At 46.5% G+C, this 22560-nt stretch overlaps 1 protein-coding gene across 2 annotated transcripts in view; it reads left to right on the forward strand.

The window, feature by feature from the left end:
- Positions 1–5808: 5808 nt before the first annotated feature.
- CCBE1 (collagen and calcium binding EGF domains 1) overlaps positions 5809–22560 on the forward strand; it is a 226023-nt gene continuing 209271 nt past the window's right edge. For both annotated transcript variants that reach the window (XM_088019487.1, XM_028102978.1), the window contains exons 1-2: positions 5809–5939; positions 6328–6408. In XM_088019487.1, the coding sequence (XP_087875613.1) occupies positions 5809–5939; positions 6328–6408 (212 nt within the window). The remainder of the gene's footprint in view (positions 5940–6327; positions 6409–22560) is intronic.

A 22560-nucleotide genomic window follows, 5' to 3' on the forward strand; every position in this document is an offset into this window, starting at 1 on the left:
CTTGGTTTAGGCTCAGGTCATGATCTCAGGGTCCTGACAATGAGCCCCACCTCCGGGTCTTGGTCAGGGCGGAGTCTGCTCTCCCTTCCCCCATCCCCACCCCCACACACTCTCTTTCAAATAAATAAAATCTTTAAAAAAAAACCCATGATTTGATTTAAAATATATAAAAGTCAGACGGGCACAGTACTCAGAAGCACAGAGATTCTCCAAGTATATACGTTCGCATTTCTAGCAACCGTTAATGGATTTGACTTACCCAGAGCCTTAGTCACTCGGAAACGTCTAATTCAAGCACAATGGTAATGACACCGGTCTCAATTCTGCTACTTAGTCTCCCATGACAGAATGTCTCTAGCCTTGGCCATCCATTTCACAAACTCTCTCTTATGGAAGCAAATTAGAGCTGACAATGTGGATGGCCCACCGTAATTGCATCAGAATTTTTGGAGAAAAACAATTAAAACAATACTGGCTATCATTTAGGGTCTCTGATGCCACAGGCATGTTCTATATCTCATTAGCTCTTTTCAACAATCCTACAAGTTAGAGATTGGGTTTCTACATTACTTATGGATAAACAGGGTCCCAAGAAGATTTCACAATTTGATCAGGGTCACAGAGGTTTTAGGTTGTAAGCTGGATTTCAAACCTAGGTAAGTCCGATTTTTAAGTCCAATTTCTTGCCATTTCCCAGTGCTATTTCTATCCATTTTTTAAAGAGAGGTAAATATATTTTCCCTGTCATATCCAGAGGGAAAATATACTTTAATTATAGATTATAGTAAGTACTGGGGCTCTGGTAACACTGGTAATACATTTATCTTTATTTCACCAAGATATCCCAAAGGACATCTTGGCTCAGATTGGAAAACTCTTAATGGTCAACATTCTTATTAACCGTCAAATTGGCTTGATACCATATTACTGAGCTCAGTATCTCCTAGTTCTCCATAAATGTTAAGTAAGAACTCCTATCCACATGGAGGAAAGGGATACAAATAGAGTTAGCTCTACAAAAATAAAGCACAGAAGTTTGTGTATTGGCATGGTTGACACCCAAAGGAGTTAGCTCATAAATCCTGGGATAATTCTAATGATGCCATTTTCTCGACCAGCGATCACATAATGGGGGCCAGTGGTCCCACCTCTAGTGTTGGCCCCTTATCCTTCCTTGCTTATGCTTATGGGGACCCAAGAGATGGGGCCATCCCAGCTGCATGTCCTGCGGTTTCCACTTGTCTCAGGAGGAGCTGTAAAGTTGAGTGGTGTTAGAACACACTTAACCTAGAAACCTGGGGTTTGATCCTGCAGCTCTGAAGGTCAAGGAGACTGCCAACTCCCATTGTTTCCACAAGCTCCTCCTTTGGGAGAAACCCCAGGCAGGGATTCAGTGTGTGTGTGTGAACTTTCAAGAATACAACATCCAAGTCACACGAATACTTTTTCTTGATTTTTTTTGAGATCTTCAACCAAGTAACAAGAAAGATCTGTCTCCCTCTTTTTTTTATTGTGTGTACGTTTTTCTTTTAGCAGCCTATACACACATAGGCTAACTCATCTTTTAAAATTGTTTTTATTTCAAAGTTTGGCAAAAATTGGGATTCTGTCATGGACGTAGATGTTTCTTCCTATCCTGGGTGAAAATTCCAGAGACCCAAAGCTTCAATATATGTTCAGAATTTGTGCAAGTTAAAACAAAGGCAAACTAAGTGCCAAGGCAGCGTACATACCCCAAAACTAGAACTTTAAAATCCTTTTACTGTGTTAACATGTTTGAGTCTTCTTGCCTGGAGCATTTCCTCACAATGGTTTGGAGACAGGCACATTTGAACCCTTTTCAAGGTGTAACCCTGTTTCTCTAAGCTAACCTGGCTGTATGGCAAGGAAAACTGAAACTGAAGGAAAGTTATCAGGGCAACCTGTTTATTTTAGGGCTATTATATTGTACGGATATCACTCAAATTCAGTAGGAACTCTACCCACACTTGTTGAGTCTTGTTTCTATGAAAAGACCTTTACTTGACAGATGACTGTTGCTATATTTCAGGGAGACCAACAGGAAAAATCTGTGATTTTTTTTTTTTTTTTTTAGCAATTTGTAGGCTTTTCCTTTACAGCTACCTTGATTTGGTAACTGATCATGGAATTATCTTGAATTGACATCTGAGAAGCTGAGAATTGATTTGTGATGTGTTTAAACATAGCATAGGACTTTCTGTATAATGATCGTGCCAACTAATTTCACTTCAGTTTCATTTTATTATTTATCCTGACTTTCCTTTGCCTGAATTGCTTTATCTAATCTTGCTCTATTCTATATATAATATATACTATACATAAGGCATATAATATGGATAAATAGACACACTGTAAAATAGTATGTTTTTGTCTGCCGTCACAAATTCTTTTTTATGAAAAGGAAAAATTTGAACAAACAATGAAATGAAATGAATTGTGCCCTCGACTGGTGGTGTTCTGTTTCTTATAGTAATTTATCTTTTTTATGGATCTCTTTTTTCTAATACTATGTTAAATTTGTCCAAATAAGTTATTGGAGTCCCTTAAAAATGAGCGGAAGAGGCAACGGTTCTCATTCAGAAGGGTATTCTCTGCCCCATGGCCTAGTCTTACTTTCTTTTTTCCTTTCGCTTTGCTTTTGTATGCTGGCCTCTAGATTCTCAGGTCAGCCCATCTCCCTCCGCACTGCCCCCTACACTCAGTATCTGGTCCACCAGGGAGTCTAACCTAGAGCTGAGTGTGCACATTAATGCCCTAGGCATAGGCCCATGTCCTGAGGATATGGTAAATTGTGTAACAATCCACTCTCTGGTTTGTTTCAGGGAAGCTGACAGGTCTACATGGAAAACATCACAGAGAGTGGTATGCTGAAAAGAAATAATCATACAGAGCCTCCCCTGAGGAGCATTTGGTCCCTATCATTAATCTTTGCCGCACTCTTATGAAAGAGGCAGTGGGTGAGGCCCCTCATCCACTGTTTTATAAACGAGGGAATGGGGCAGATCGGGAGTGGGGAGCTCATGCCTGGTGGGGGAGAGAGTGAGGGTGTCAGGAAAGAAAACCTATGACCCTGGAGGTCCCTACCACACTTGGCCTCCTTGTGACATCTCCCATACAGGCTGTAGCCTGAGCAAATGCAGGTTTTGTCTCTTGCATGAGTGTTTAACTGCTCGGGGAACTGGTATCCATACAAGGCCATCACATCTCCTTCTGCTTGGTTGCGGTCTCCAGCCCAGCCCCCACCCCAAGCATGATACTAAGTGTCCTGCTGTCGGTAGTTGCCAAGGAGTTTAAATTCCAGGCGTTGGGGCAAAGGTTTTCTCCAGGTCTCTGCTCCAGCTCACCTCTTCCAGAAATGCTCTGATCACCCACTCTTAGGATTTCCTCCCCAGGCAAACCTGGGCTGATTGCATGGCCCCAGCACCTTCTCTGACGCCTCTTTGTCATGTGTGCTCAGTGTACTGGGCTGAAAATAAGGTGGTGGCAAAGTTGGCTTTGTCCCCAATCTTCTGCTGCACAGCTGTGCATAATGGCCATGGTTTTGCTTTAACCATTTTGCAGCCTGAATTACTTTCTCTGCCAAGCTTTGTGTCTCCATATGTGGTTTATTAACTATTTAATGAAAGTGATAACTAATCCTCACCATTCTATTGTAGAACTAACGTCCACCATGCAAGAGTAGAAAAACAAAACAAGTAAAAATGAGAAAAAAGATAGCAAGATATCAAAGTAATTGGTAATAAAAACAGACCCTCCTACAGGATAGGGTCTTCCCTGCAAGATGGAGACTAAACAGGTTTGTGGTACAATCTAAAGTGATACAATTTTTATAAGTTCCAGGATGCCTTTATTTTTCAATGTGCTTAGAGAGGTATCTCTTAGAAGCCCAAACAACTATTGTGAAATAAACTTGTATTTATCTAGGAAGCAGAAAGCTAGAAAGTTAAAACTGAAAATTCTGTGCAATTACATTAAAAATAATAATAGTGTCTACTGAGCACTCAATATGGCGGACACTGTGAAAAATACTTTCTATGCACTACCTCATTTAATACTCATAAACATCTGAGGGAGGTTCCCCATTTTGCAGATGAGAAAAATAAGTTTCAGAAAGGTTAAGCAACTTGCCCAAAGTCACATAGCTAGTAAGTCACACAGCCTGGATTTGAATCCGGATTTTTTTTTTTCTGACCCCCATGATCCTCATTCTCAGGTGCTGCAAGCTTCTGAAAGGTCTTCTGAATTACCACGTGAAAATTTTCTTTGCGTATAGCACTATATTTTAATATCGAGTCTGTTTTATGGTCTGCTAAGTCTGTGTGAGATTTGTAGGGAAAAAAAAAACCCCACCTTATTGAACTAAGCAATCGGATTCCTAGTTTCAAGGGATAGTGTATCAAATAAAATCATGAATGTGAAAAACCTTTGGAAAATAGAAAAGCATTCTACAGAGGGAGGAGGCTGCCACTGCTCTTAAAAATGTCAAGGTGTATGTGATATGCACGGTAATTCTCAGTTGACCAGAATATTCTGAACCCAAGCACCTGCTTAACACTGGTAACTCGCGAACAAGCTACCTTTCGCCGGGTCCTGGCCTCTGCAGAACCACGTGTTGGTTTAGGCATTATAACCTCGTGCTCTTCCAATTTCTTTCTGGGCCACGACCACTTGCCTGGCTCCGTGGAGCACGTCTATGTCACCAGGCACGGAAACTCCTGATGTGTGCAACCAAGCGTCCAGATGCAGAGGTATAACGAACGACAGTGGTGTCATCACCAAACGAGCGGATTTACCGCCCCCGCCCGGGGTTTGCGGGCTCCGCGTGCTCACGCCGGGGTTAACTAGCGGCGGGCAGAACCGGCGATTAAGGGCCCCTCGGTCTCACCTGGTCTTGGAGGAGCGTCCAGCGCTTACGTGTGGTGGCTCACGTGGCATGGAAACCTCGTGAAAGCCGCTCAGGGCAAGAGCATATAAGACCGCCCGTGGGGGGGGGGGGGGTGGCGGGGGGAAAAGAGAAAAAAGAAAGAAAAGAAAGCGCGCAGCTCACTTGTCCCCAGCTCCAATTTAGGAAGAAAATAGAGGCTTTACGAACAATTGAAACAACCAGAGAACTTTAAGATTCTAAGGAAGCCAGGCTGCTACACCCTATAAGCTGTGCTGTCCCGGGCGTGAAAGGCAGCTGGGGAGAAGCGCCTGTCCTTCCGACTCCTCCTTCCCGAATCCCGCCGAGAGGAGCCCGGGGTGACGGGAAAGCAGGGCGAAAGGCGACCAGAGGCCTGCCCTGGCCTTGAGAAGTGACCTGACGCCAGGAAGGAAGCTTATTAACCCTTGGGCTCCCCCCTCCCTCTCCCCGGGGTGCGAGCCGGCTCCTCCTCCTCCCGGTCGAGCTGGCCTGGGCAAGATGCGCACAGCAGCCGGCTCGCGCGCCCTGCCGGTCCCTCCCAGCCCGGGGAGAGGGGAGGGTGCTGCCCAAAGCCGAGCCCAGCGAGTCCGTGGATCCCGAGTGGACATCCCGGGCGAGACGGCTGAGACCCCACGACCCCGCGACGGCCGAGCACTGCAGGCGACCCGTCTCCCTGCTCCTCCGCCACCTCTGCACCCACACCCCGACTCCTGGCGTGCCCCCCGCCTCCAGGACACCCCCAGCCGCGTGCCTCGCGCAGGTGGCGCAGACGCCCCTGCCCTCCGGCGCCCCCTGCCGGGAAGAGGGAAGGCGGCGGCCGCGGAGGAGCGGAGCACAGGCGGGGAGAGAGCTCCAGCACCGGGAAGAAGCTGGGAGCTTCCCTGATGGTGCCGCCGCCTCCGAGTCGGGGAGGAGCGGCGAGGGGCCAGCTGGGCAGGAGCCTGGGTCCGCTGCTGCTGCTCCTGGCGCTAGGACACACGTGGAGCTACCGAGAGGAGCCCGAGGACGGCGACAGGTAAACGCTGCTAGTCCCAGCTGGGTGCGCGCCTGGCTCGTGGGGTGGGGGCAGTATCCCGGCCCCTGCAGGCGCCCGCACGCCCCCCCCCCCAACGCCCTGGCTCCTTTGGCACGGGCTGGGGGCTCAACTACCTTGGGCGGTATTAAACTCCGCGCCCTGCCTGGGCTGCCCCGTCAGTGGGTCTGGGGCTCCCTGGTACGGTTCCTCCGGGGCTGGGTTCGCGCCGGCGGACCCCAGCCCAGGCCCCGAGGCCGCTCGGTGTCCGCACTCGGGGACCAGCGCCTGCTCGGCGCGCCGGGACGCAGCGCCCTGCCACCCTCGCGCGCCCTGTCCTTCGCTCTCCCGCGGACGGTCAGCGAAGCGGCTGCTCCATCTGTCTTCCTAGAGAGATCTGCTCAGAAAACAAGATCGCCACGACGAAATACCCGTGTCTGAAGCCTTCGGGGCAGCTTACCACGTGTTTCAGGTAAGTCTCCGGGCTAGTTGGGAACGCGGCTCCGCAGAGGAGGGGTTTGGAGACGCGCTTGGTGACTGGGGGCCACGGTTGCGCCGGGATGTGCTTGGGGAGTCCTTTAGTGCAAACCTCTTGGTGTGCTTTTTGGGCCAGAGCAATGATGGGCAACCAAGTGTGCACCTAGACTTTGCTCCCTAGGACCCTGAGGCGTTTACCGCTTCCTGGAATGCTTCGCGTGGTGGAGAGGAAGAGGCTGAAAACTTCTAAGGAAAGTGGACTGGATTATGGGTGCCAACTGTGCGCCATGGCGAAGACGGATGGCCGCGTTTGCGTTTTGTTTCAAAAACAAAGTTGACGAATACTTGGTCTTTGACTGTCCTTTGATCTCCTGGGACGGAGTGTAACACTAACGGCCTCTGTGGGCAAAAGGATGGAGGAGGTTTGCGGGCTGTGGACGTGAGTGTGTTGGCGGGGGAGAGAATGTTGAGCTTGTTGAGCCACAAGGAGAGTACTTCCTGAAAGTGCAGTCCACAGATCACCTGGGTGCTTGTTAAAATTACCGGGCTAGGGAATGTGTGTAGATTGGAAGATGTTTCCCAGGTGGTTCTCATTCTCAAATTACTGTTCCCTGCTTGCAGCCTTTTGGAGGTGAGGGTTGATTTGTTTTCACCGTTGAGTTCTTGGCTTCTGGTCCACTGCTTTGACTAGACGGGGGGCATAGACCCATAAACATGAATTGCTTTTTGAAGGTACTGTGCAAGGTACTGAGAATCACACTCCCGCCAGACTTTCTGCCAGTCCTACACTGGGGGGTACCAGGATAAATATTGGGTAGTACAAGGTAATGCAGCAATCCCCAGAAGTGAATTTGGAGAAAAGCTTTACTCTTCATAATGTTGTAACGGATGAATCAGTCACCATGCTTTCGGAGCCGCTGAGATCTTAGTTCACATGCTCAAAGTTTCAGATATAAGTGGTTTCAGGGCTGGTGAGTTTGTGGTAAGCAAACCAATAATCAGTTACGTTGCATACTCTGCTTTAAAAATCTGTTGTCGGGAGTGGAATGACCCCTATCCTTTAAGTGAGGCAATACTCCCTGGGCTTGGAAAGCATTGTCTTACCCAGGACATGGGGGGTCAACACCGATCAAATGTGCTGAGGCCTGGGTGGGGAGATGGAGAATGGGGGGGAAGTATGTTCAGTTTGCGGGTGTAAAGGCTTGAAGAGGTTAACTGGGTAAGGTTATCCAGCTGGTAGGATGACCCGAGGGTACTGGCACCAGGATTGCTTGCCTGGTGCTAGCCCCGTGTGTCATCCACATGACCACAGTATTAGGACATGTTGTTTTCCTATCATTCTAGTACAAAGCCTCTAACTTAACAGGGAAAGTGTCCCTGAGATGGTTTACTCATTTGTTCAGTCCCTGAAGGTCAGACTGCACATAAATCAGTGGTACTTGCAGAATGCATGTCCAATTTTCAGAAACCACTGGTGCCTGATTAGTGTTCTAAGTTGACTGTTATACTGTTACTCCTCTTCCCTGGTTTTTAAAAAAAATTTTTTTACACTAAGACTCCACAAGACGGTGTTTTTAAGTGTTCTCATTAACAGCTATCCAAAAAAACAGCTTATGAGAACTAACAAAAAGGCTATTTTACATCACAGAAAAGTAAGGAACTTTGTTTTGGGGAATGAGTGGAATGGGAGGGAGTTTTCAGCTGGGGAGAATGAGTAATGGTCCCTGTGAATATTTTCTGGTTTTGTTACTTTGTTTTATGGATATCCAGAGTTCTGTGTATACTGTTTTATACTGTTCCCATAACTCAGTAATTTCCTGAAGACAGTTGATTGGCAGTTACTGAGCCCCTGTTTGCTTTTTGAACCCCAAGAATGGAGGTACTTGTGCTTGGTTTGTGAATTTATTGTCTCGGCTCCCAGAGGCCCTTGCTGCTCCAGGTGGGATCTGGAAACCAGCAGTATCCTCTAGGAGCTTGTTAGTCTCCAGGCCCATCCCAAACCTCCAAATCAGAGCCTGTGTGTTAATGCAACATGCATTAAAGGCTAAGCACTTACATAGAAACCGCTGTCAATCTGGTCACTGTGCAAACCCATTTAAATTCTTCGAGAGGCGCAGAGGCTTCTACAGGTGCACGAGTTGTTACTCCTGCATCAACCAAAAACTAAAAACCAGCCTTCCAGGAGACCGGACTCAACTCTTGGATGATCCTTAATTAAGCTTAAGTACAGTAGCTGAGCTGCTTAGGGAATGCTGACAGATGGCCCCGATTTTACCCCTGGTCCTTTGAACAGTGTTTAGCACTACAGAAGTCCTTCTGAACTTGTTAAATTTTTTTTATGGGACTTAAAAGAGTTTACTCCCACCATGTTCATGGTAGTGTTAATCTGATCTGTTACTCCTAAAAGCTATAGAGAACTAAATGGTAGGGAGAAGGAAAGCTGGGTTCAGAATCTTTGTTCTGGGCACCCCCCCCGCCCCCTTTGTACACTTGTTTCCCATGGTTTCACCCAAGCACCTTTCCACGTTTGCCTTCTGTATATGAAATGACAGCCTGAGGACTTTGTACTCGGCACCATTCTATGCACTTTACATTATCTCTAATCCTCAAAGCCAGTCTTGCGTTTGTATTTCAGTTTTTACGGGGGAAGAACCGAAACTCCAGGATTAAGTAAACTTGGTCAGGGTCACAAAGTTAATACACTTGGGAGCCGAGATTCAAATCCAGGTTTGTCTGACTTCAAAGTCTGGGCCCAGGCCCTTTCATCATCCCGGAGGTGCCTACAGAGGAGGTAGAACTTTCAAGATCCTGGGGTTCTAAGGAAGACTATAAATTCAGATGATAGTAAATTCAAAAGACAGTTTGATAGAAAACTCCAACACTCACCATGAGCAGTGGTTTTTTAGTTAACCACTATCCTGGAGATCTGTCCTTAAATAATAGTCTCCTGTCAAACACAATATTGGTTCATATGTGTATAGCTTTCCTTCCCTGAAGGATTTCTTAATCACAGGGCCTGTCTCTTGAGCCTCTACCCCAGTGTGCGTTGGGCCAAGTGCCCAAAGTTTAACACTTGACTGAATGCCAGTGACAGCCTAACAAGCTTAGAGTACGTACTGCTCAGTGTTATAATCTGATGCAGGGTGTACTCCTTTATTAAAGATTTCACAGTTGGGGTGTGATTTAAGACTATTACAGCCAAACTAAGCATATAAATTTATCAGGGTGTTAGCCTCTGGTGGCTGTTTTTCCCAAGTTTACCCCCACCCCCCGACCATGTAGTTTTGAACAAGAGGTTCATGTTTACCTTCCGTTTATTGGGTCTATGAGTAAAAGCTTTTCAAAAATGAAAGAATACATTGTGTAGGGAATGTCCATAAAAATCCAATTTTTGAGTGAAGCGGTATCTAATAAACATTCTAACTTTCCTGACCCAGTAAGGATTTATTGAGCATCGATTAGGAGCTTAAAATAGCCTTACAAAATGCCTATAGAAGAATAAGTTACTGTCTCTGGTATGCTTAGAGACCTGATGTTTAGACTAAGGCCTTTGAAACTAACCAGTACGCAATGGTAGATGATCCAGTTCAAAGTCATGTAGTTCATACTCTATCAGTGATGGAAATGAGCTTAGAAGCAGCTAGGAATAGCTTTCTGGGCAAGAGAGAATACGTTCTTTATCACAGTGTTAGATGTTTAAATTGAATTGGCTGTAGCTCCGTTTTGTGGTTTGTGGACTGCCACGGCCCGTAGCTTCCCCTCGGCAGTTCGTCCCTCCGCATCTCATTAGGTACTGCTCTTAGGATCCTGTTCCCGCGGGACATAATGACCTAGGGATGCTAAAACCCCCACTTTTCCATAATGTGTATTGCCAAATCCTGTTAAAATGTCGAAGTTAATGTGATATTTCTGCAAATGGGTTTATGTGGGATTTGGAGAACAAAGTCACTTAGAGCAGCCCTACCAGCTTGAGAGCCCTGCACTCTAGCTGAGGCCACATTGGAGGGAGGACTGGAGAATGTGCTATCTGGTAGGTCACAGTTCCTATAGAGGGCTCGGAGGTCAAAACCTGCGCAGTAATAGGAACTGCCAGTTGGAATCCCAGCTTGACTAAGTTCTGTGACTTTGGTTTCTTTACCTTAGTGGTCGTCTCTGTAAAATGAAGATCCTATTAGTACTAGGAGTTACAGGGTTACGGTGAAGGATTAAATGAGCTGATATACATAGGAAGTGCTGGATGAACAGTACCACTCATGCTCCCTGTCGAATCCCCTCCCACGTTTGGCACGTTGAGTGCACATAGGTGCTCATTGGACGCTGAGTTTTGGACAGTACGGTAGAAATTTTTAAAGCAAACTCCACATCCGGAAACGGTGTTTATACACCACTGTACACACTAGTTTTTAGATACCTTTTCAAATGTAGGAAAGCCCGGAAATGCAGTGCCTCGGGGGAAAAAAAAAAAAATCACAGCATGTCTTTGTTTCTTGCTTGCTAACCACATAAGGCGCCCTACTCGTGTGCTCATAAGAGCAGGAAGAAGGCATAGTTACCCCACTTTAAAGGATCTTAGAGGCCCCTTGCCTAGAGTCACGAAGGATATTCTGGGCAGAGACCAGACTAGGAAGCAGACCCTCTGGTCCTCAGCCCACTGCTGACAAAGCTCAGGACCGGCGGTGGGTGGGGGCATGCTGCCCCCTTTCAGAAAGCCTATCTTCACGACCCACTTCCAAAGAGCTGGTATGAAAAGAGCAGGACACAGGTAGAGGTGGTTTGGGCAGGACTGTCTAAATCACAGGCATGTTGCAGTCTCGGTTTCCCTGGGTTCGACCCTCTTTCACCGGATGGTCAGCCCGCTGGGGGCGTGGACCAACTGTCCCCTGGTCCATGACCATACCCTCCGAGGCTAGCCTCAGGCCTGGACAGGGTTCCCCACATCGTCAAATGACCGAGTGAATGTTACAAGTGAAGTCAACTTTCAATCTATTAGGCTTTCTAGAACTGCGGTCGCTGGCCTATCCGGGTATGCCTCCTTTTCTAGCTGAGAGGCTTTTTCGGAAACCAGACTCCCTGGGCTGCTGTGAGGTGCTACGGTTGTCTTCCTCGGCGCTCGGCTGGACCTGCTTGAGCTGCTAATGTGTTACAGGTGCGGATTCTCGGGCAGCTCCAGCTAATGCCCTGACCTTACTACTTTAACACCTGAAGAGGACGCAGGTGTTCCTGTTAATTGCCCTGTAGACCCTGGCTTTGAAGTGGGGGGTTGCAGTTTTAAAGGGGATTCCGCTCCCTCCCACGTTTATCTTCTTCAGCTGAAGAACAGGTGTTGGAGGAAGGCGGGGAGGTGGGAGGGCTTGGCCAAGGCGGGTTCCATATCACTTTTCACTCATGCTCAGAGAAGCAGCACCGAGTGATAGGAAAGGACAACCAAATTCACCACAAAAGGCTGCGCTTTCCCCAGTGTGCCCTCTGAGATGGGTCCAGTGGCTTTGCTCGTTGTCCCTGAGGTCATGGATGCCTGACCTTCCGATACTCATCTTTTCTAAGTGAAGCTGCGTGGGTGCACCTGGAAAAAGCAAATGTATTCTTTTATTCTAGAATATCCTATCTTCTCCAGAGAAAGTTTGCATTTCAATCAGTAGTTCACGTGTCAGTGAGTTCAGCTCCAAACCTACCACTCCCTGCTCAGCAGGACCCTCCTCGCTTTTGTTAGCTGTTCCACCAGCGTTGGGAGCCCTGCTGAATAGCCACAGAACAGAGGTCTCCACTCCATCTCTCTGTTGCTTTTCTCTGGGGGTGAAAACTATACCATCAGCTTCTTAGGCTAGGTTCTTTTCCATGGAGCCATTTATGAGTTTTAAAGTTTTACCAACTTTGGTTCACTTATTCGGCAAATACTTGCGAGTTACGGTGCCAAGCACAGTTCTAGGGACTTAGAATACATCTGTGGGAAAGGCAGAAAAATTCCTGCCTCTGCCCTCCTAGTACTTAGATTTTAATTCAACTTATCTTTTAGTAAGGGAATTTTGAGTCAAAGCTGTCTTTTGGGTTATATTTAAGAGTTCTTTTGGTACACATCTGATTAAGGTCCCATTTTGGGGGCTAAGAGCTTGAAATTTCCTATGGAACAGCTGTCTCCTTTCAGCAAAAGAAACCCACCAAGCAGGGACACAGGAGTCCAGGGGTGGTGGTAATCAAAGTTTTGTTCTGCAGAGGTGTTAGTGGAAAATTAGCGCGTGCCCCAAGTCTCTTTCAAGAATTCTTGGAATGTGAAAGTAGTACAAAGGGAATTCTCTGGCGTTTGCCCTGTGAGGTGGATGGCAGCCTCAGAACTGGCCCATTAGGAATACCCAGTTCACCACTTACTCCACTCTGTTTTCCAACAGTAACTTTAAGCAGACTGTTCTAAGGCCTGCCCCTCCACATTCCTCCCTTCTCCTAATCCCTTATAGATCATTGTAGTTGTAGCTGAACCTTCTGGATGGTTTCCATCCCGAGACCTGGGTGGGGGGATGGGGTGGTGGTATGAGGTCTACATATTTAATCCCCTTTGAGCAAAGCAGCACATCTTTCCAGCTTCAAGTCAAAAACATGCGTGAGAGTTTGGATGCATGAATATACTGCCTTGTTCAGTGTGGCAGAACGTGAAATAGATCATCTTTTCATACTTTCGGATTTCAGGAACGTGGACCACATCTGTGTTCAACCTTTATCTCTGTTCTCAACCTTTCTTTCTTGGCTACACCTGGGGGATGTTCTGTGTTTGCTCCTCTGGGGTGAAGCCCTCCAGCCTCCATCCTCTGGGAACGGCGGGGGCAGCTCTCAGCCCAGCAGCTGCTGGTTGAGAATGGGTGGGAGGCTAGGAGAGCCCTCTGCTCTAGGATCTGGTCTCGGAGTTTGGTACAGAGCAGGAATTGGTCAAGGAGTAGGGCCCGTGGCATTTTTTTATACAACTCATCTAAAAATGCTTTTCATATCTTTAAAGGGTTGTTAAAAACAGAACAGAGACCTCATTTGGCCTCCGAAGCCTCAGATCTTTAACATTTGGCTGTTTATAGGACATTTGCTGATTTCTAGAAAGCCATCTTCCCCTCCCCCCTCCCCAAGTAGGCTCCATGCCCAGCGTGGAGCCCAGCGTAGGGCTGGAACTCACAACCCTGAGATCAAGACCTGAGCTGAGATCGAGTTGGACACTTAACCAACTGAGCCACACTCTAGTGAGCCATCTTAACACAAAGACTAAGGGGCGGGGGGGGGGGCGGTTCTCCATACCTAACCTTGTCCACGGATATAAGTTCTCAGGCAGGTCACTTGGGGTGTATTTAGCTTCATCTTTAGGTCCTTGCCTTCATGTTGCCTTATTGTATTTGGACCTCCTGGCCTGAGCATCTTTGTGACTTGGTTTCCTGATCTCAGGGAATCCGTTATTGAGCTGGAATTTCTGCCCCTCCCCCCCGTCGTCATCCCCAAATGGTACTATAAATGGACGTAACTTGTCAGTGTTCTTAAGCTATTTACAAGTAGTTGAGGACTAACTTCTGCTTTTCTTCATGTTCCCAAGACCAGGCCTTCGTGTGTGGGTTGAGTACTCTGGATTGCCTTGGCTGACCTTACCCTCCCCCACCCCTAATTCCATACTTTCGTAATTCCTGACTTGCATATTGATCATCCCATGCTTTGTTGACTCAGAGCTGCCTCTCCCTGAGTTTGCTTTGAATTTCTATAGTGGAAAACTTCACATTCAAAAATCAAATGAGGGTGCCTATTTGATGGAACCTACATCAAAGTCCCTTTCAATCAGAATTGCAACATTATGGTTTTCCTTCTATGGCCGAAAAGTATTCTACCATTTCTCAGTTCCACTAAGCAGTGTCCAAAGTTACCTTTGAATTTAAACTCTGAAGTGCCTTTTAACGATGTCAACTCTTTTGTTCCATAAAGCTCATGAAGACTTAGTGATGCCTTCTGACACTGAGCATGGGGGGAAAACGTGGTAAAGGAAAGCACAAATATTTTGAGGGGACAAAAGCAACATCTAATGGCATTTTGGAGAGGAAAGGAGGAAAACGTTGGAACACACCGCCTGACCTATTAGGAGAAATGCTCTGGGGCGTGGTAAAGAAAAAGGTATAAAAACTTGATAAGGAGCAGAGAGCATCCTATGGAGATGAAGTTGGGTGGAGAAAAAGTTCATATTAAACTCATGTGGGAGCTTCTGACCTTGGTAACAGTGGTTTTTCCACGGATTCAACCAAATTTAGAAGGCCGCCTAAGCTTAGAAAGGTTGATAGCTCTACAAACTCAATTTTCTGACCTCTCCTGTGTGCCCAGCACTACTACCTTGGAGGTCAGGCTGTCTAAAAGCCAGTGCGGACATGGTGCCGTGGCTTTCTCTCCAGCTTTTCTCTTGCTTTTGCTCTCTCTCGGCATTGTTCTTGGTAACATGTCCATGTTTTGGAATTTTTCTATAGCGAAACTGCTCGTGATTTTTATGGTGGGAAAAATTGCATGGCGGAGCAGAGGTTGCCTTCCTAGGAACCCACCAAGACCACAAAGGCTGTTCCTTGGAAGCAAGGTTGTTCCAAAAAATGCCCTGGAATGTAGTTCTGGCAGTACCTGAAAGGTTAGAAGAACCTAGAATGCAACATCAGTGAGATTTTATCTCTCAGAAAACTTGAAGGATTTTTTTTTTTGCAAATTCTGTGAACATTGAATTTAATACTAATTTACATATGTTTGTTAGAGATCACTCATGCTCATTCTGGCCTAGCTGGGTGGATACAGGGAAAGAAGTTTTATGCCGGATATGCCACTTATGTGGAGATCACCTAACCAGGCACCAGTTTCTATCTGGAACACAGAGGAAAGAAGAGGGGGAGCGAGTTTTGAATACCAAAAAGCGAGGTGGCTACTTTCCTTGTGGGTAAGTCTTCATGCAAGTTCTCAGTCAAGGTCTCAGCAGGTGTGTGGCAGAGTCAGGGTTCAAAAGTAGATACACAGGTGCACCTGGGTGGCTCCGTTGGTTAAGTGTCCGATTCTTGGTTTCAGGTTTAAGTCATGATCTCAGGGTCATGGGATCAAACCCCAAGTTGGGCTCTGTGCTCAGCTTGGAGTCTGCTTGGGATTCTCCCTCTGCCCTCCCCCCCGCCTTACTCATTCTCTAAAATCTTAGAAAAAAAACCCACAAACCAAGCCCCCTATGTTGGTTTGCTAGGACTGCTTAAACAACATAGTCTTGGGTAGCTTAAACTATTTTCTCACAGTTCCCGGAGGCCAGAAGTCTGAGGTGAAGGTGTTGGGAGGGTTGACCCCTTCCAAGGGGTCTCCTGGGCTTGCAGACTGCTGTCTCCTCCCTGTGTCTCCCCCTGGTCTTCCCTCTGTATCTGTGTGTGGTCGTCTCTTATGGGGCAGTACTCCTATTGGATTCAGGCCCATTCTCATGACCTCATTTTAGCTCTGTGACCTCTTCAGGGCTCCTATCTCTACATACAGTCACATTCTTAGGTACTGAGGTTAGGACTTCAATTTTGGGAGGTCACCGTTCAGCCCATATCCTTCCCCTCCGATAAAACCCAGCACACATTGGGCCACGTGAAGGAGATGTTTTCTAGACACTGTACTTTCCGTGGGGTATCCCTGTCTGCCAGGGTGATCCTGAGGGAGCCAATGAAGCTAAAGTAACTTTAGCAATGCCACTGAAGAAGGGAGAGGGTTAAACCACCTAAAGTAGCATAAACCGTAATGTAGTCCATGATGTTCACGTCTGTGGAGCTTCTCTAGGGTGTGCGATGGAGGCCATAATCAGTTCTAGCCCTTATGATGAGATATCCATTAGGGATACTGATGCTGAGGCCCCACTCCAGATCTTTCAGAGCAGAATCTGTTGTTTCCTGTGCACGATAAATTGAGAAGCACGGTCCTGCTCACCACTGTGTTATTCGTGTTCACTTGCTCTCACATGGCTCCTCTTTGTTCGCTTTGTAGAACCATAGGCAGTGATTCATAGCCTGGACCTCACATCAGAATCACCTAGTGAGTTTTTTGTAATTTAACGTCTCTACTACTAGTTTCAGGGGTAGAATTCAGTGATTCATCAGTTGCTTGCATATAACACCCAGTGCCCTCCTTAATGCCCATCACCCAGTTACCCCATCTCTCCCACCCCCCCTCCCCTCCAGCAACCCTGTTTGTTTCCTAGAGTTGAGTCTCTTACTGTTTGCTTCCCTCTCGGTTTTCATCTCTTTTGTTTCCTTCCCCTGTGTTGATCTGTTTTGTTTCTTAAATTCCACATAAGAGTGAAATCCTATGATACCGGTTTTTCTCTGACTTATTTCACTTAGCATAATGCCCTCCAGTTCCATCCACATTGTTGCAAATCATAAGAGTTCATTCTTTTGGATGGTTGAGTAATAGTTCATTGTATATATGTACCTCATCTTTATTCCTCTGTTGATGGACATCTGGGCTCTTTCCACATTTTGGCTGTTGTGGACATTACTGCCATAAACATTGGGGTCCATATACCCCTCTAGTGAATGTTTAAAAAAACAACCTAGTGTCCCCATAGTGCACGCTAGACCAGTTCTATCCGAAACTCCGGAGGTGGACACCCAGGACCAGGAATTTTTTTTAAAGCTCCATGCATAACAACTTGCAGCCAAGGCTGGAAAACTTGGAGCAAAGGGCAAAAGGGGGGTGAGCAGTCTGGCTCTTTGCTTAGGGGACAAGTGGTTGCTTCCTTCTGTGATTGCTAAGCCTGGGTCCTCATGCCTCTCAACAGGGAAACTTCTAGCCAAAGTTGGTGTTGGTGAACCATCTGTCAGCCTGGTGTCTCCATCCCTTGTCTGGTAGGTCTTAGTGTTTCTCTTGGCATCTCCTTTACCTCTGTGGGGTGGTTCGTGGGCAATCGGGAGTGATGGTGTGGGTGGAGGTGGGTCAGGACGGGTAGACTGGTCCTCATGAGTTCTGTGTTTCCCAAGCGGAGCAGTTTGAAGTCCCATGTGCAAATTCCATCACTTTTCATTTCCTATCGCAGGCTCTCAGCTTGGTGTCTGGAGCTACTTAGTGACTTTTGGTACTTTTTTTTTCCAAAAATATTTTGCTTTGTTGCCGCACTGCATGAACCTTCTCCCAAGATGTAAACATGGCTCAGCGTATTATAAATGAAAGCTTTTCAGTTTCAAGCTGTGTTTTTCTTTCCTTGCAAGCATCAAATGCAAACATACTGGTTTTTTTCCACATAGTGGGATAAGCTGTGCTAGCAGAGAGTCTCTTCCCATTCCAGTTTTAGGTCTCCTCAGGTTTCTCTTCTGATAACTGGAAGAACGTCTCAACCCCTAGCAAACACGGAGCTTTTTATAGGTTTGTAATTAACTTTAACACGAGATAATACTCTAGCATGCCAGCATGGTTATCACCTGAGCCCTGTATTTTCTGGCCTTAAACCAGGCAATCCCCGAATGTATCCATATGGAATGCATAGGTACGTACATGGGCTGCTTTTTGGAGTAACAGCAATTATGTTGGTTACGTCCTAGAAATAGAAATTATAAGCCGAGGGAGGAAAGGCAATTGCATTTCATGGGTGGATGTGTTCCTGCAGTTCTTTAAAGAGGGATTTCTTTGAATTGGAGGCTGATAAGACGAAGTGGTTCATAAGTGACCTCTGCATTTGAAATATGCTTTCAGAGTTTGACACCATAATGTGTGGCACCCTATTAGGATGTAACAGGAACGGACACTTAAAATCTCAAGTGAAGGCACGAAAGGATCCTAATAGGTGACTCAGCGTTTGCCACCCCACCATCTTCAAGCCTTTTTCCCAGAGACCCCTAGTGTTTGGGAACCACATCTTCAGGTTGCAGCACAGATGAAAATTATTTGTGGAGGGCACATTGAGGTCAGAAACAAAGGCTGCTCAAGGCTGGAGATTGCCTAGCCCGGGAGGCTCTGGCAGCCCGGCTGCCACCTGCTGTCCTAGGGCAGGGGGCGGCAGTCTTCACACACCTGGAGCCACTTCTGGGTCGTGGGAGCAGGGAGGGGGCATGTGTGCATCTCTCGTGTCGACTACCCCCCCCCCCCCCGCAACCCTGTAGCTCTTAGCATTGAGCTCTATGCAAGCTGCCCCACCAAGTCCTGCCTCCGGCGACTCCTTTCTTGGCTGTTTATAAAAACTTCCTTTCCCCTGTCTATCCTTTAAAATGACTGGTATCCTCCTAGGATGTCTACTTACCCCTTGGCTTACATACAGCTCGACTGTTGCATTGTCCTGACACATTTGGTGTGTGCTCGTGCACGTATCTTTGATGTGACGTATGCAGTCCTGTGCAGCCCCCGGTGCTGCCGGGAGCACATTTAACACGCTGTGCCCCGAAGACGGGAGGGTTTCATCCACACTTCTGAGGACGTTACGAAGGGCAATTGCCATAATGATGAGGGAACGATGCTGCTGTTCTTTTAGAGAAGTCTGGAAAGGGAAATCATGCTTTGGGAAGTTCCTGCAGGGAAAGGGGCACAAAAAAGAGGAAATCATCCTTTTAGTGATCACGACACTCGTTTTTTGTGCGTTTACATCATAGCGATGCAGGACTTCGAACTGGGATCCTCTGTAATTCCCCTCTCTAGGCTAATGGCTGCCAAGGGACTAGAGTGTGGTTTTCTTGCTCTTTTCTGTGCCTGTGGAACAGAATATTTGTAGTTGCTATGTACAGAAATGGGTTCTGCAATTGCTTTTTTTCACATAATAGGTAAGGAACATTTCTTATCACAGAGGGCACTGATCCATTTTAACAGCACAGTATTTCATTGTACAGATACTCCTTAATTCATCTCTTCACTGGAGAGCACGCCTTCTAAGGCAGCAGCTGCTGAAGGGTCCTTCCTGATGCTTCGACGGGTTCAGGTTTTAAACTGAAGAGGCAAATTTCAAATAGATGAAGTTTTTACCTAAATGAATCAAAAAACAACCTAGTGTCACCAGATTGCACTTTGATCTGGAACAGCAAGATCTGTATGGCCTGCCACTGCCCTTCTAGAACATACGGGTGCTGCTCCCTATGACCCTCTGGTGTTCCCTGATCCTGGGCCGCAGGAGGTTGGGGCTTTGATTGCATTCCTCCTAGGTCTGGCAATCTGTGACTGATCACTCATTCACAGAGAGCAGAACAAACGGAAATGGGCTTAGTTTTCAGCCCAGGGGATTTGCTTGACATAAAAAACATCTTTTTTAAAAGATTTTGAGAGAGAATGAGAGAGAGTGTGTACATGAGGGGGGGGGAAGGTCAGAGGGAGCAGACTCCCTGCTGAGCAGGGAGCCCGATGTGGGACTCGATCCCGGGACTCCAGGATCATGACCTGAGCTGAAGGCAGTCGCTCAACCAACTGAGCCACCCAGGCGCCCGACGTAAAAAACATCTTAACTGAAGATACTGTGGGGTGTTCTGGATAATTCTCTCATCAGTCTTAAAAACAGGAGAGCCACCTTTGCACTGTGGCATGAATCTCTTGAATGCCTTGGGTAGTTTTTCTTACCCCGTGATTAAAGAGTAGAATGTCTTTTTACTCCCCAGGTATGTATACTCTTGAAAGCGAGCTCCGCTTTGCTTCAAGCACGGGCCGTGTGAGCTGGGGAGCCCATCTTACTCTGCGCAAGTGTTAAGGCCTCACCCGCCCATCACACCCTGAGCCACCAGCCGGCTCCTGTCTGCTGGCCTTCAAGACCCTCTGTCCCACAGATTGAGCTAAGGAGGGGGAAGTATGTGTTTCCTCATGTAGGGAAGAGCTGTACTTCCATGGTGACCTCGAGAAAGGAGAGATTGTTCCATTTGGAGGAGACTCATGCTAATAAAGTGGGAAGGAATGATGACCTCAGATGAGAAGCCTTTCTCATAAAATTTCCTTCACCTCTTCTATCCTAATATACTGGGCTTAATCCTTGTCTTACATTTATAAAAACTTTTATTGCGAATTTACATTTTACTGTGTATCCTTTTGAGTTTATCTAAGGGACCTTGTGAAGACTTCGAGTGCTAATTGGCCTGCTGCAGCCCTGCGTCGCCAGGGTCCTCGTCTTGCTGCCCTGGTTCTGGTTCCATATTTGGCTCTGTTTAGAGCTGCCAAGAGACGGAGGGATGTGGTGAAACAAGGGGTAAACCAAGAACTTTGTTTTCAGCCAAATTACCCACATAAGAGGATCAGGCTTCTCTTGAATTACCAGATAATTATTTTTCTCCCTTTTATATTTTTTAAAATTTTATTTAAATTAATAGAGTAATATTGGTTTCAGAGGTAGGTCAGTGATTCATCAGTTGCATATAACACCCAGTGCTCATCACGTCATGTGCCCTCCTTAATGCCTGTCACCCAGTTACCACCCACGCGCCCCCACCCCCAAGCTGACCTACCCTCCAGCAACCCTTTGTTTCCTACGGTTAAGAGTCTCTTATGGTTCATCCCTCTCTCTGATTTCATCTTATTTATACCTCCCTTCCCCTACGATCCTCTCATTTTCTTAAATTCCACGTATGAGTGAAATCCTATAGCTGTCTGTCTTGGATTGACTTATTTCGCTTAGCATAATACCCTCTAGTTCCATACATGTCATTGCAAATGGCAAGATTTCATTTTTTTGATGGCTGCATAATATTCAATTGTGTATATATCCCACATCTTTATCCATTCATCTGTCAATGGACATCTGGGCTCTTTGCATAGTTTGGCTATTGTGGACATTGCCACTATAAACATTGGGGTGCAGGTGCCCCTTCAGATCACTGCGCTTGTATCATTTGGGTAAATACCTGGACCAGATAATTCCCGTTTAATATCCTTTCCCATGGTTAGGTGGTCCTGCTTTAACAAGATGGCAGGCCACTAGAGTTTTGCATTAAGTTGACAGTTTCCTCATTAGCTTGAAGATTGATTCTGTTCATCTCTTCTTGTGTTCTACCCTGCTTGGTCTGCATCTCAACCTGGGTTGCCTCTGAGATCACTTTCACCAGGCTGAGGGTATAATGGGATGGCCTTAAACTGCAGCCTTGGCTTTTTGGTATACTTGTATCACAAACACAAAGAGGAAGAAGTACAAACTCCCCCCCCCCTTTTTTTTTTTGAAAGCAAAAAGGTGACCATGTTTTCCCTCCGGATACGTTTAATTATGAAAACATGAAATCTATGGTGGGAAAATCGAGTCCCATAGGCTCACTACCAACATCCGTGATTATCAATATTCTCTACCATTTGCACTATTCCCTTTTTTCTTTGCTAGAGTATTCAAGATTTTGTCAGAACACAAGCAGGGGGAGTGGCAGGCAGAGGGAGAAGCAGGCTCTCCGCTGAGCAGGGAGCCTGATGCGGAGCTGGATTCCAGGACCCCAGGATCATGACCTGAGCTGAAGGCAGACACTTAACTGAGCCACCCAGGTGTCCCTGCTAGAGTTTTTTTTTTTTAAGATTTTATTTATTTGACAGACACAGAACAAGCAGGGGGAGTGGGAGAGGGAGAAGCAGGCTTCCCGCCAAGCAGGGAGCCCGATGTGGGGCTCGATACCAGGACCCTGGGATCATGACCTGAGCCAAAGGCAGATGCTTAATGACTGAGCCACCCAGGCGCCCCTCTGCTAGAGTATTTTAAAGCAAATCCCAGACATGTCCTTTTACCATTACACATTTCAATATTCATCTCAAAGAAATGCAATCTTCATGTAGTTCAAAAACATCACACAAAAAACCCAATATGCATGTTTTTAACCATTTTTTTTTCTCCCAAATAAAATGGAGGTTTGTTGAGTTATATCTCTTGAATGAAATCATGGATGAGTTGGTACTTCTATCATCACTAATGTGTGATCTCCTATTTTCACAGGTATACCTAACTCAGAGAATGTTTCTAGAGGGGAAGTTCAGTACTGTACCTGGGATGCCCATGTGGAGCAGAGCAGAACTCTGTATGAGACAATGAACCAGGGACAGTTACTTGCTTACATTTCACAAGAGTAAGCTCATTTTTCCTCAAAGGCATTTCCATGGGTTTGACCCCCCAGGATAATACCATACCATGAATGGAGTGTGTTCTTAGCGGATGAAAGTATAGTTTCAAAAAGAATGCTAATATTTCATTTAGTTTTGTACCTGTTTTACTACATTTAGGGTC

This window comes from Eumetopias jubatus, unplaced genomic scaffold, assembly GCF_037043125.1.
Source record: "Eumetopias jubatus isolate StellerSeaLion01/CBP00866 unplaced genomic scaffold, mEumJub1_p1.0 scaffold_16, whole genome shotgun sequence".
NCBI classification, from domain to species: Eukaryota; Metazoa; Chordata; class Mammalia; order Carnivora; family Otariidae; genus Eumetopias; species Eumetopias jubatus.